The following is a 13,912-nucleotide window of genomic DNA, read 5'->3' as shown; positions in this document are numbered from 1 at the left end:
CACTGTCAGCAGTTATTAGTAATAATATCTGTATTATTATTTTAACATTTCGTATGATATTAGTAGTAGTATAACCCTCATTTTTACAGATAGAGAGGTTAAATAATTTTCCCAAAGCCACACCGCTAGTCATTGGCGGTGCGGGATTTGAACCCAGGCCCCAGGTACTGTCTGTCCCCGTGTCTCGTTGCCTTTGGCCCCAGCTCCTCCTCCTCACTGTACTCGCTCATATGTCCAGAGCAGATGCCCAATATTTGTTGAAGAGCTAACCCGACAGCAATAAACTAAACCATTTAAATAAACCAATGACTGTAGATGAAAAACAGGCATAAACACAGCTCATAAGAGGATACTGCTATAGATATTTATGGATTTTCATCTGAACAGAGACGCAAATAGTCCTTTGTCCACGGAGAATTTAGAATCAGGTGAGGAGTGGGAAGTTCCTTCTGACATCCACCCAGAGAGGTGGCAGTTACTAAAATGGCCCAAAACCTCATAAAAAGGTGGTTATTCCTTAAAAAGTCTCCTGTACTAAGTGTGGGATCCTGGATTGGATTCTGGAATGTGAAAAGGACATTAGTGGAAAAACTGGTGAAATCTGGGTAAAGTCTGGAGTATTGTTACTGGCCATATGCCAACGTTAGTTTCTTAGTGTTGTCAAAGGTACCATGGTTCTGTAGGGTTTTAACATTAGGGGAAACTCAGTGAAGGGTATGTGGGAACTCTCTACATGATCTTTGCTACTTTTCTGTAGCTCTAACATTATTCCAAAATGAAAAGTTTATTTTATTTTATTTTTATTTTTTATTTTTTTAAAATTTTTATTTATTTACCTATGGCTGTGTTGGGTCTTCGTTTCTGTGCGAGGGCTTTCTCCAGTCGCGGCAAGCGGGGGCCACTCTTCATCGCGGTGCGCGGGCCTCTCACTGTCGCGGCCTCTCTTGTTGCGGAGCACAGGCTCCAGACGCGCAGGCTCAGTAGTTGTGGCTCACAGGCCTAGTTGCTCCGCGGCATGTGGGATCCTCCCAGGCCAGGGCTCGAACCCGTGTCCCCTGCATTGGCAGGCAGACTCTCAACCACTGCGCCACCAGGGAAGCCCCGAAAAGTTTATTTTAAAAGCCTAGTGTAGTAGCATGGCCCCAAGAATAAGCTGATGGTAAGACATGGGTCTGCACGTAAGTATGTGTCATGAAAACCCATATAACGCAGAGCAAGGGTCGCAGACTCACACACTTGCAAGGGCCAAGGAGGCTGGTTGGGTTGGAGAACGCGTGTTCCCTCTAAAGGCTGTAGCCGACGATTGCCAAGCAGGAACTGGGGCCCAGCATGGCCAGATCTCCCCATCTTTCAAAGGAAGCTGAAGATCTGAACCCCTTTGCTTGAAATCACCTTAGTTTTTAAGGATGGCTCCAATAGCAAAAATCACTACCTAGCATAAGCAAAGACTGTCTGCAGGTCAACTACAACCCATGGTTGCCACTTGGCAACCTCTGAGCTACAGGGTATTAAAACACTCCTGGAAATTAGACAAACAAGCAAAACCCAGAACTCTTGAAATAGTCTCTCCTTGGGAACACCTTAATGTTGCTCAGCTAAGTGAGTGTGCACGGGTGAGTGTGGGTGTGCAAGTAGGTGTGAGCTCGGCTCAGGAGAACCACGTAACCAGGGCCTGTGTCTCAGACTCCCCACTCCTCGGCCTCCCCTTGACCATCGAGGCCCTGGGACGCTCGGCCCATATGCTCGGGGGGAGTCCCTCTCCTTGGTGACTCCTGCTCAACTCTTATAGGCTTTAGGTCCTTTCAGGGCACAAAGGTGAGGTTTTTTGTTTCAGTGATAACACTGCATCTGAATGACTCTCACAGAGGCAGCATGTTTGGGTCACCCATTACTGTGTAGCAAACTCCCCCCAAACTTCATGGCTTGAATCAGTAACTATGTTATTATCTTGAATGATTCTGTAAGCTGGGCTGTCTGGACTCAGCAGGGTCAACCTTTTGATACATGTCATCTTTGAATGGAGCTGCAAACATCTGAAGGCTTGATTTGGGCCAGAACGTCCAAGATGCAGGCTTCACAGTAAGCGCTTTCTCTTGCATGAAGTTAAACCTTCTTGAAGATACTGCCCATGAGGGGCTGCTGACCCTCTCTGTTTCCACACCTTTAATTCCATGGGGCTTTTATTCAGTGGGGAGGAACCTTCTCCTAGTTTGGCCCTTTAAGACAAGGACTTGGGCTAAAAAAATCATCAAATTTAAGCTCTTTTTTTCCCAATGTGTATCAGACAGTAGCTTTGTTTATGCCCTGAATATGAGTCACCTTTGCTAATGTAGTTAGTTTGAAATCAAGAAGCAGCTCAATGGTGAAGAGCAGTTGTTCCCAAACGGCTGCTTGTCAGGATCCTGTGGGGGGGGTCCCTTAAAGATTCTCACTCCCAGAGTCTAACCTCCAGAGGTTTTGATTCAGGGGGTTGACACTGGGGCTCAGGAAGCTATATAGAGAGAGAGCCAACCAATAAAAATACATATATTTTAAAAGCTCCATAAGGAATTCTAATAGTCGGTCCACTTGGGAACCACCAGTATGTGGTATGGAATGTTTGGGTCCCAGCTGTGCATTTGCACGTGGGTGGTACACAGGAATGTTTGTCTTTTTTGTGTAGAGTGTATACAACAGCAAGCTTCCACACAGCGCTTTTTACGAGGAAGAGCAGCTTCTCATTTCCTGCTGCCCTTGCTATCACCAGGGTTGGGGGCAGCTTGGGGGCAGATGATGAAATCCTGCTTGGAGTGTGCAAGGCCTGAGTGTGAGGTCAGAAGCCCCACTTCCAGGCTGGGAGGTACCACTTAGTGGCTGTGTGACCCTGGGCAAGTCATTTTCTTTCCCTTCTCAGGCTCCATAAAGCACTGACAATGGAAGTCCCAAATAGAGAAAGAGGTAGAGGCACCTGCTAGCCAGGTAATGGGAAACTTGTCAAACCTGGTAGGGGATGTAATGTCCTATGGTGACAGCCATGTGCGTGGAAATCTATCCATCAAACAAAACGTTAAGATCTGTAGGTATATCATTATATGGAGGAATCCATTCATTCATTCATTCATTCATTCATGCAATTCATGTTTTCTGAGCATCTTCCATGAGTCAGGTGCGGGGATGCATCAGTGAACAAGACCACACTGGCCCTTCAGGCATTCGACGTGTAGCCAAGGAGACAAACGGGAAAATCAACTATTTATCAGTGCCATTAGAGCTACAATAAAGGATGCAGAGAAGAGCAGGAAATGTTGCCTGTTCCCAAGGTGGCTTTCATGACACGTATTTGATTGCTATTTGCAGATTGGCCAAGTCCACGCTGGTCCTCATTCCTTTATTGGGTGTTCATGAGATTCTCTTCTCTTTCATCACTGACGATCAAGTTGAAGGATTTCCAAGATATATACGACTCTTCATTCAGTTGACTCTGAGCTCCTTCCACGTAAGTAGACGTCTGAACAAGGATGCCTTGGCTTTGGAGAAAACAAAATGCCCTTGATCCAAACACACTCGAAATGGCGAGAGCCCGAAGATGGTAAGAGAGTTCTGGTATCAGTAGGATTTATCGGCGAGGGCCTTTGGCATTAGAAGGGTGTGGAGATGGAAATGTTGCTTTAATCCTGCCAGCGTGACTCGGTGACTAAGAAGGGAAAAGTGGTTTGTTTCCTGCACTATAATAGTTGGTGTGACTCACATTCATATTCACTGTGTCAGCATGAAGCCTTTTATTAAACGCCTATTTTTGCTGGGTTCTCTGCACTGTTTGTGCAAAATGAACAGTGAGTAGAGACCAGGAGGCTCTCAGGACTTTGACAGATGTGTGGGGGCTGAAACTAGAAACAGGAGGCCACCCGTGGTGAAGGTACCTTGGTGTTTTGGTTATCCGTGGCTTAAATTGTCATCCATTACTTAGCAGATTAAAACGACAGTAATTTTTATTATTTCTCATGATTCTGGGGGTCAAGAATCCAGGTAGGACATAGTAGGCATGTCTCACCTCTGCTCCAGGGATGCTTGCCGGGGCTGAACTTTCTAGATGACTTCTCCACTCATATGTCTGGAGCCTAAGCTGCGAAAGCTCAGATGGCTGAGACTGGCTGGAGTGGCTTTATTTGGGTCAAAATAAATTTCATTGAATCCCCACACTCACCAAGGGCCCAGGGGACAGAGCCTGAGGTATCCAGGGGCAACTGGACGATGGCTCTTTTTACCTTCTGTTAGAGCTGAATTGCATGTGGCTTTGAACGGAGACAGAGCACCCACTGGTAACTTTTTTTCATTTTGAAACCATGTTTAATTTATTTCAATCTTTTGGGGGATTTCAAAGGCTAAAGTTTAGTCACTTGGGTTTCCTAGGTTGCCTGGTCTTAATCTTCTTTAAAAAGTAATCCCAAATTAGAAACAACAACAACAAAACAAAAAATTACAGCTGTTATGTCAGTAGTATTTGGTGGCCTTTTTTCCTCTGAGGACCTGATCGGTCATGTGACCCCTTGATCAGCTGATCTCACACACCCAAGGCCAGCTGAAGATAAGAGGCTCATGCAGAGCTTTGTGGGACAGATTTCTTTGTAGGACAGATCCTAGCCTATCAGACTCCCTGGCAAGGGAGCATGTTTGGGTCACCCGTTACTGTGTAGCAAACTCCCCCCAAACTTCATGGCTTGAATCAGTAACTATGTTATTATCTTGAATGATTCTGTAAGCTGGGCTGTCTGGACTCAGCAGGGTGAACCTTTTGATACATGTCATCTTTGAATGGAGCTGCAAACATCTGAAGGCTTGATTTGGGCCAGAACGTCCAAGACAGCTCATTCACACGGCTGGACGTTGACATGGGCTGTTGGCTGGGAGCTCAGCTGGGGCTATCGATTAGGAACCTAAGTTCTCCATGTGGCCTCTCCACGTACCTTGTGCATCTCAGAGCATGGCAGCTGGACTCTAGGAGTATCCCAAGAGCAAGTGCTCTAAGAGGCAGGAAGCAGACATTTCCAACCCTCGTAAGGCAAAGGCTCGGAAGTCCCAGAATGTCACTTCTACCACATTGTGCTGGCAGAAGGAGTCACAAGGACATCCCAGATTCAAGGGGAGGGAAGATATGGTCCATCTCTTGATGTGAAGGGTCACATACGCCTACCAGGAGGGGAGAAATCCTTGGGGCCATCTCTGGAGACCAGCTACCACACTGATCGTTTGGTCCCGCAGCAGCCTGAGCTCTGCTCCCCGCCAGGCACCACCGAGGAAGGCGAGCAATCAGAGCAGCTCTGCAGATGAAGCTAGAAACACACTTAGGAGCTTGTGCCTGGACAGAGGCCACGCACCTTCTGAACACCCCCGCGCTGCTCCCCTCCAGCCCGCCAGGCAGAGGTGGGAGCACGGGTGGGCAGATGTGCAGGTGCACATCCAGTGGGTCGTATCTTAGTGACTCCACCATAGAAATTAGCACTGGACCCAACAGCTTCCTTTCCTTGCTGCTTTAGGGGACCCTTCACTCTCCCAAGGGCTTATTGCTTAGAGAATTTCACCAGCCTCCTGCTGTCAAGGGATCTTTGGAGAGACTGCCAAGCGGTGGTGACACACGGAGTGAGAGCCATCTGTTCGCGGGACCGCTCCCTTCACACTCGCTTCGTCTAGAATGAGAGTCAACCAGACTCCAGGATGTTCCTCAGACCATGACTCAAGAACCTGAAGAAGTGAAAGACACACTTGTGATGAGGAATCCTATTTTACCCAACTCATTTGTGAGACTTCCGGCACACCGAAAGCACGCCCACCCCCTTCCCATAGCTGGCAGTGAAAAGACCAGATACAGGTGGTCTTCTGGTTGGGGGAAGGGGGCGGGGAGGGACAGATAATAACCAAGTTGACAAATAAAGAACAATTCTGGTTATTTATATTCTGAAGACTATAAAATAGAGAAGTGTGATTGTGACTGGAACGGCTACCAAAAAGTGAGTGGTGGGGAAAGACTTCGCTTTTAGGAGATATTTGAGCTATGACCTGAATCTTGAGAAGCCAGTTAGGCAGAGATTTGAGGAAAGAATGGTCCAGAGAACAGAAAGTGTGACAACGGGACCTGAGGAAGAAATGAGCTGATAGCCAGTCTCCAATATGACCCCCGGTCATCTTCGCCTCCTGGTTTTCACAGACTTGAGTAGTGCCCTCTCACACAGAATAGGGTTGACCTGTGCGACCATTAGAGTATTGTGGACATGAGAGTGTGTGATATTTGAGGCTAGGACATAAAAAGGGTTGCAGCCCCCGCCTTGCTCCCTTGGGTCACGCCCTCTGGGTGAAGCCAGCTGCCATGTCGTGAGGACACATAAGAAGCTCTATGGAGGGAGATGAAGGTTTCCTACCAACAACCAGCACCAACTTGCCAGGCATGTGAGCTGTCTTGGAAGCAAGTCAAGCCTTCAGACACCTGAAGTTCCAGCCAACAACTTGAGTGCAACCAGAAGAATGACCCTGAGCGGTAATACCCAGCTAAGCCATGGCCAGGTTCTTGGCCCATAGGAAGTATGTGAGATGATAAATCTTTATTGTTTTGACCCACTTAGTTATACAGCAACCTAATACATTAGCTTGAGATGCTGAAGGCACCCAGAAGGTCCGTGTGGCTGGAATATAGTGGCTGAGGGGAAACGTGGTGCGAGGTGAGGTCAGTGACACAGACACAAGGCCACAACGCCTTCGCTCCTCCTGTGGTTAGGATATTGTATTTTAATCTGAGTGTGATGGTAAACCCCAGGCATGAAATGATCTATCTTTTCGAAAGAAATATTCTGACAAAAGGGTATTCACTATCTCACAAAAATGAAAATTTCAGGACCAGGTGTAGCTGGATCCAGGTACTCAAACAGTATCATCAAAATCTATCTCTGACCATCTCCAGCCTCTGCTTTTCTCTATGTTGGCTTTATCCTCAGACGGGCACTCTCCACGTAGCTGGGAAGATGCCCTTGAGTGTCTCCAGACTAACTTTGACTATAAAGTTGGCAAAAGCAGGGAAGAGGGTGCAACTTTCTCTTCTTTCCTGGTGAAAAGAACTGAGATTGGGCCTGCTTCGGTCACATGACCATTTGGGCTGTTTATTGTGGTGATGGCCCTCCTAGAACATGAGGACCACATGATTGACAGCCCTGCCAGAAGCCCAGGGAGTAGGGGAGGGTCAGGAAAGGATGCAAATCAGGCAAAAAAAATTAGCCATTGCCCACTATGGACAAATAGAAATCGGACAGTCACCTTGTACAGTATTTATATAACTGAATGAATGATGTAGAACCTTTAGGGTTTAATCATCATTGACCTGTGAGCATGTAAGCAAATGCCTAGGCTGATGTGGGTGGTGAGTGTCAAAGTAGGAAGAGACCCCATGGAAATCCGAGTTAACGTAATCATTATGATTCACTCTAGTTAGTACAAGCAAGTAGCTGCCTGCCTCTCGTAGGGGCTACTAGGACTAGGGCCGGTCTGTGGACTTTCCAAGTAACTGTCAGACACACCTTCTACTGAGCCAAGCTTCACACCACCTCTTCCTTTCATTCCAGGGACTACTCGTGGCCTTGCAGTATTGCTTTGCCAATGGAGAGGTACGTTTTCCGTGCTGCCATCCTAGCTCCCTGCGAGGCTGAGGCCCGCATCCTGCTGCCCCTGGAGAGTTCGGTTTACATGATGGTACCATGGGGGGGTGTGCAGCGACCAGCACGTCCTGGGACAAACGGGTACCAGAGACATCCAGGAGAGAGAGCAGCAGGCATCTCAGACCGGTGGGGAAAGGTACTGGGATGAGTTTTCTTTCCAGAACCCAACCATGGTCCCGCCGGAGCTGCACTGGGAGTATCAAAGTGTGATACAGTTACCAGCTGTAACTCTGGAGTCCAAAAGTCTGCATTCAAGCCGTGACTCACCCACTTAGGAGATCTGCATTAGTCAGGTCACTGTGGCTCTTTGAGCCTCAGTTTCCTCGTCTGTAAAATGGGAATAACAATGGTCCCTACCCTGCAGTGTTACCCCAGGGATGCACGGTAAAGGTCCTATGCATGGTAACAACGATTATTTTTATTATTAATATTATTGCAGAGCCCCCAACCAACTCTCTGCTCCCCCAGAAAGAGGCTTGAAAGGGGGAGGGGAAGAGGCCAGAGCAGTTTTCTCCTGACTTGAGTTGGTGGAGTTTCTGGCTCCCTTTCATCTTCCCCTCCCCCCATCCCAGGTTTAAATATGGATTTCTATCTCCTTCTGCTAGAATGTAAGCCTCTTGATATCAAAACCTCTTCCGTCTTGCTCACTGCTGCCTTTTCTACATCTTCAAGCAGGGACCCGTGATCCACCAGGCAGGTTTCCAATGTCACCTCGACACAGCCCTTTTCTGAACACCCTATCTCAGATTTTAGTCTCCTCACCCCACTGTCCTGCTTAAGGGCCTCACGGTGTCACTATCATCTGCTCTGCTCACATGTATCTGTTTGCTTCTCTTTGTTCGTTTCCGCTAGTGAGAAGGTAGGTTTCCCAAGGGTGGTCCAGAGTAGCCACTCAATACACATTTGCTGAGTGGACACACGACTCAGTGACTCCCAGGCAGTAACCCCGCCCTCTTCTCACCTGGCAGGTGAAGGCCGAGCTGCGGAAGCAGTGGGCCCGCTTTTTGCTAGCCCACCACTCGGGCTGCAGAGCCTGGGTCCTGGGGAAGAACTTCCGATTCCTAGAGAAATGTCCCAAGAAGCTCGCGGAGGGGACCGGCTCCGGCAAGCTGCAAAAGGCGCGGCCCTCGCCCCACGGTGGGCGTCTCCTGCACTCGACTGCGGAGGGTCTGGGGGCGGCGGGCGCCCTGCCCCGCCAAGGCCACGCAGCCTGGCCCCGGGGCAGCAGCGTGTCGGAGAGCAGCGAGGGGGACTTCACCCTGGTCCACACCATGGAGGAGATTCTGGAGGAGAGCGAGATCTAGGCAGGAGCCCACCTCTCTGGCTCCGCTCCCTGGGGACTCCTGAGGCGGGCGAGGGAGGAGGCGGCCAAGCGGCACGTTGATGACCTTGCGGGCGCAAAGCCGGCCCGCTTCCCGCGCACCCCGCCCACTCCGACGTGACGGCGCCCCGCCCACTTTGGATGTCTCTTCCGGGCTTGTCCTGCTCTGTACGACAGAGGCTGCGTACACTCACCGCCTCTGCGTGACCTGTCATCCTCATCACCCCCGCAGGTGTGTTTTCCAGAATGCCACCAGCCTCCCGGGCTGGGCTATATTCGAGTGAATGGAGCCCTAGGATACGGAGAGATGTCTGCTATGAGATAGAGGCTAGCCGCTATCCTTCCTTTACCCTTCATGCTACAAGGTGTCTATCTGAAGTCGGGTTCAGTGTGTCCAAGGACCACCTGCGAAGTGTTTTAAATGCAGAGTCTGACTCATGGCAGAGATTCTAAGAGGGTGCACCTGGGACGATGGCCGGAGATGGGAATTGTGTAACAAGCGTCCCAGGTAATTCTGATGCGAGCCCACATTTTGAAAACCTGGGGCAGGATGCGCAGGAGCCAGAAGCCCCTCTGAGCTGGCCGCTGGCGGGAGAGACCACCGGAGTTCTGCATTCAGCAGTTCAGCTGTGACACGCCTGCCCTCCTCTGACAGGGTGGACCGCACTCCGCCCTCCAGAGCCCTCTCCTTCCCTTCTCTCTTCCTCCTCTCTTGTCAAGTCTTCCCTCCCTCTCTCCATCTCAGTTCTCATCCGTGGGCAGCAGCAGTTCTGTTTGATCTGTAACGAGCCCATCCTGCCTCGGAGGGTTGGCCCCAGCACCCAGGGCCCCTCTGAAAGTTGCTGTTGGTCATTTTCTCACTTTTCTGGCTCCACCTGCCTTTCTGAGCTTGGCTTCTTCAAGCCTTACTTGCCTACCGTTCTCTGCCATTTGGGGTTTGCCGTTGATACCTGGATGGCTGTACCGTCTGCTCTGGGAGGTTTGCCCACTGTTCTCCCGGCCCTGTTCTCCACTCCTCGTATGGAATTGGATGCTGAGAGCCGGAGGGGACCCAGCTGACATGAGAGGACTGTGGCTGATCTGGACACGCCGAGGAGGCACCGAGGGGGCCGGGGCTGTGGACCCGGTCTGCAGGTGGGGAGTAAGTTGTGCCCAGACCCTGAGTGGAGGGTGCTTCTGGAGGCTGAGGAGGGCCCAGGCAATTAGGGTCAGGCTCAGTGGCTGCAGCTGTAAGGCAAGAGGCTGAGGAAGGTCAAGGGAGGAACGTCCTATGGAAACGGTGTCAGCGCTCAGGAGCGTCGCTTTTATAGCGTGTAAAATGTATGTGTACGTGGGTGGCCGGGGTATGATGCTGTGGGACCAAGTCCTGCCTTATATTAGGGGGAAGGGTGATATGATACTTATCAAGTAGAGGGTGCCAGATTTTGCAATTAAAAATACACAATTCGGATATAAGTATACGTATAGCTGATTCACTTTGTTATACAGCAGAAACTAACACAACAATGTAAAGCAATTATACTCCAATAAAAATGTTTAACAAAAATCCACAATTCTCAGTTAAATTTGAATTTCGGATAAATGAATATTATTATTGTCTAAGTATATCCCACGGGATATACTTTACGTGAAATCCAAATCCACTGCACATCCTGTATTTCACCTGGCAACTCCATTGTCAAGGACACTTTGCAGCAGGACAGAGATGAGGGTGAGGCAAGCAGACCTCAGTTCAGGTGCAAAATTTAAGAGAGTACTAAAAAACCCACAGTCGTCAAGATAAGTAATATTTTAATGCAATATTTTAAAAAATCAAATCTGCAAACTACAGCCCACGGGCCATTTATAAAAATGACATTTTATTGGAACCAAGGCTGGGATGAGGGTGAAGCAAGTGAGGTCATGAGATGCAAATAAAGGGTCTGGACCTGACTATACAAAATTTTGATATTTTGCTCATCATGGACGTTTTAACATTAATTTTTATTTTTAAACGATTGCATGAAAATATTATTTATCTTGATTACTGAGCCTTTTGTCGCTTACCTTAAATTTTGCACCTGAGGCCGGTGCCCATCTTCCCCTCCCCCCAGTCCTAGCTCTGCTCTGCAACAGGGGAAACTGAAGCAATGACCTTAGGCAAGTACATAACAAAGCAAAGGTTTGTTTTTTGGTGTCCAGATTGTCCACAGTTCAATCATTAAAATATATGTCTTACTTTTTCCTTTCTGCAAAAATCTCTGCCATTTCTCATCAACGTATTAGCACCTAGAAAGCCGGGCCATGTCATATTCCCAGCTAGTATCCAGCATAGCCAGTTCAGAGCAGGTTCAGAACACATTCATCAAAGGAGACAAGACAGAAGCGTCTTGGGAGCATCAGATGCTTTCGAGGGTCAGTTATCCAGGACCCGGCCACTAATACAAGGAACTTTTTTTTAAAGCACTTGTAAATATGCCCTCCCCACTCACTCCACAAATGGGGTGGCACACACACACACACACACACACACACACACACTGCTGCTTGCTCTTGCTCTGCTAATGATTAACATAAGTTTATTTAATTTGATTTGTATTTTGTTGATTCTTTTACATTGGTTTCACACTGGAGCTGAAGGTCTCTGCCCCTGGAGAATCTGGTGCACTGTTCCTGGCCAGAAGTGGGAAAAAGAGCTGCAGTATTAAGCCTGGAAACCTGGGTGGTCCATTGTCTCAGGGACCAAGAAGAGTGGGCAGAGAGGTTGGAGAGAGAAGCAGAAGTCAGAGGTCAAAAGGGTGGAAGGCAAGTGTCTCCCTTCTTCTAGACCACTCCCTAGATCATTCACTTTGCTGTTGCCTTAAAGATCCAGCCTGTGGGTCTCAATCCTGGCTTTCCAATCACCTGGGACACTTTCTAGAAACATCGATGGCTGGTGAGGCCAGAAAGCTCACCAGCAGCCCAGCACACAGCTTGGACACGTCAGAAGCACTGTAGCCTTGGCTGTGGTGGAAATGTGACTGGTGGCAGCAATGGTACCTGGCACTGAGGGACCTATTGATGAATCTGTCTGGGGTGCCTCCTGGGGATGCTAAGAAATGCCCAAGGGCCACTGCACAAGAGGCGGGGACCCTGTGAGAGCAGTTTGGGTTATTGTTCTTGATGAGTTTGTTTCTGCCCTTGAGTTTCCATGTACACGAGGAAGCAGTTCAGAGATGTGAAGTGACCTCCACAAAGTCTCTATAGTGGACATCTATTTTTACAATCCACCCCTCTTATACTAACAGCACCAAAATTTTCCTTTTGGAAATCACACATCTCCCACTCTCAGTCCTTGAAGTTTGAGTCATTCCAACTCCATCCTCAGCCCCAAGGATGGGCATGAAAATCTGCTTGGCCAGCCTGAGCATGACATCCTCCTGGCACCAGATACTGGGTCAGGGATGGACATAGAACCAATCAGAGCCAGTGAGAGACAGTCCTGGGACTCTTGACAAAAAAAAACATTTTTTCTCTCTTGCTGAAATTGGAACCACAAAGAAGTAAGCCTGGATCTGCTGGTAGCCCTCTCGGGGGAAAAGCCTGGCTGGGAATGGAGACTCCACAGCCGCAAGCAGAACCAGGAGATGGTGAAAGAGCCCTGAGACCTTGTCGGAGCCCCTGGATTAAGCCTGACCTTAAAGTTGGTGCTACTCCTAGAATTTCAGTTACATGAGTCAATAATATTTGTGCCCCAGCAACTGGTGTTGGGTCTTCCGTTCCTTGCATCTGGAAGAGTCTTGATGACATAGCTCATTACCACCCCTTCCTCCTTCTCTTCTCTTCAGTCAAGTTGGACTTTACGCTGCCTCTAAGTTCTCTTAGCATCTTCCCCACAGGGTGCCCTAGAGCTGTACAGGATCCCAGCCCAAGTGGCCCTGCCACCCCAAGCTAACAGAAGATGTGCTAATTAGGTTATGACTCTTGGATCCTCCATTGGTCAAGAGAAGGTCCAGTGGCCCCTTTATGTCTCTTATTGAACCACAAACCAACAAGGTTATTATGCAGTGTCTATCCTTTTAGACTCGAGTGACAAGGATACCTTGACCTCAGAGAGAAGTGAAAAGCTCCCAATTTCACACCCCAATCAACCAGATTCGCTCATGGAGGGCAGTGTGTGTGGAAAGAGCACTGGAGTGAGGCATTGAGCCCTTTGGTTCTATCCCTAGACCACCCTGGCTCTGTCTTCTCCCTCCGACATGGCTCCTGGGTGGCCCGCTATGTCTGATACTGGAGGGGTATCTTGGGCAGGTTATTACTGTCCTCCCCCCAGAACCGCTGGACCAGATGCTGTGTAGCCCCCTCCCACTTCCAGCTCCGATGCTGTGCAATCCCAGAATTCTCTGTCCTGTCATGTCCAGGTGAAAACTATTGAGGCAGCCTGGTGTAATCAAAGGGACTCCGGTTTGAGTACCAACTCCTACTCTTACTTCGTGGCCTTGGTGTCCTCATCTATACTATGGGGATAATAACACCTCCATCAGTGAAATAATGCCGAGCATCCAGCAGGATGCCTGGCTCATAGGAGACGCTCCATCCTTAAGTGTTATGATGACCCTCAAGTTTCCCCGCCACAAAGAGCAGCACTTTCTGGTGGCAGTGGCTGTGCCACTGCTGTCGCTAAAGCTGGGGTGACCCCCCCCCCCCCACCGGCAGATGGAGACGCCCCAGCCTCAGAGGGTTGCACACAGGTTGCTCAAGTGTCCAGGACGTCTGCGTGTCCTGCATTTTTCTGACCTCATCTTGGAACTTAAGCCTGGAGAATAGATGAACTTTCAAAACAATGAACACAATGCTCTTGAGAACCCGCCAGTGGAGCTCTGAGGTGTCCCAGGCCCTAAAGCTCTGATAAGGCAGTGTGGGCCAGTGGGCAGCGCTGGCCTGGCCTCTGCTCGTT

The 13,912-nt window shown here is 49.1% G+C and overlaps 1 protein-coding gene across 1 annotated transcript in view; it reads left to right on the top strand.

Annotated features, from left to right (window-relative positions):
- GLP2R (glucagon like peptide 2 receptor) overlaps positions 1-10,513 on the top strand; it is a 33,190-nt gene extending 22,677 nt beyond the window's left edge. The window contains exons 8-10 of the mRNA XM_057536176.1: positions 3,337-3,475; positions 7,584-7,625; positions 8,645-10,513. Of these exons, the coding sequence (XP_057392159.1) occupies positions 3,337-3,475; positions 7,584-7,625; positions 8,645-8,980 (517 nt within the window). The 3' untranslated portion in view covers positions 8,981-10,513. The remainder of the gene's footprint in view (positions 1-3,336; positions 3,476-7,583; positions 7,626-8,644) is intronic.
- Positions 10,514-13,912: the final 3,399 nt, after the last annotated feature.

Source organism: Balaenoptera acutorostrata, chromosome 20 (genome assembly GCF_949987535.1).
Source record: "Balaenoptera acutorostrata chromosome 20, mBalAcu1.1, whole genome shotgun sequence".
NCBI classification, from domain to species: domain Eukaryota; kingdom Metazoa; phylum Chordata; class Mammalia; order Artiodactyla; family Balaenopteridae; genus Balaenoptera; species Balaenoptera acutorostrata.
This window is presented reverse-complemented; position numbering and strand designations above follow the sequence as displayed.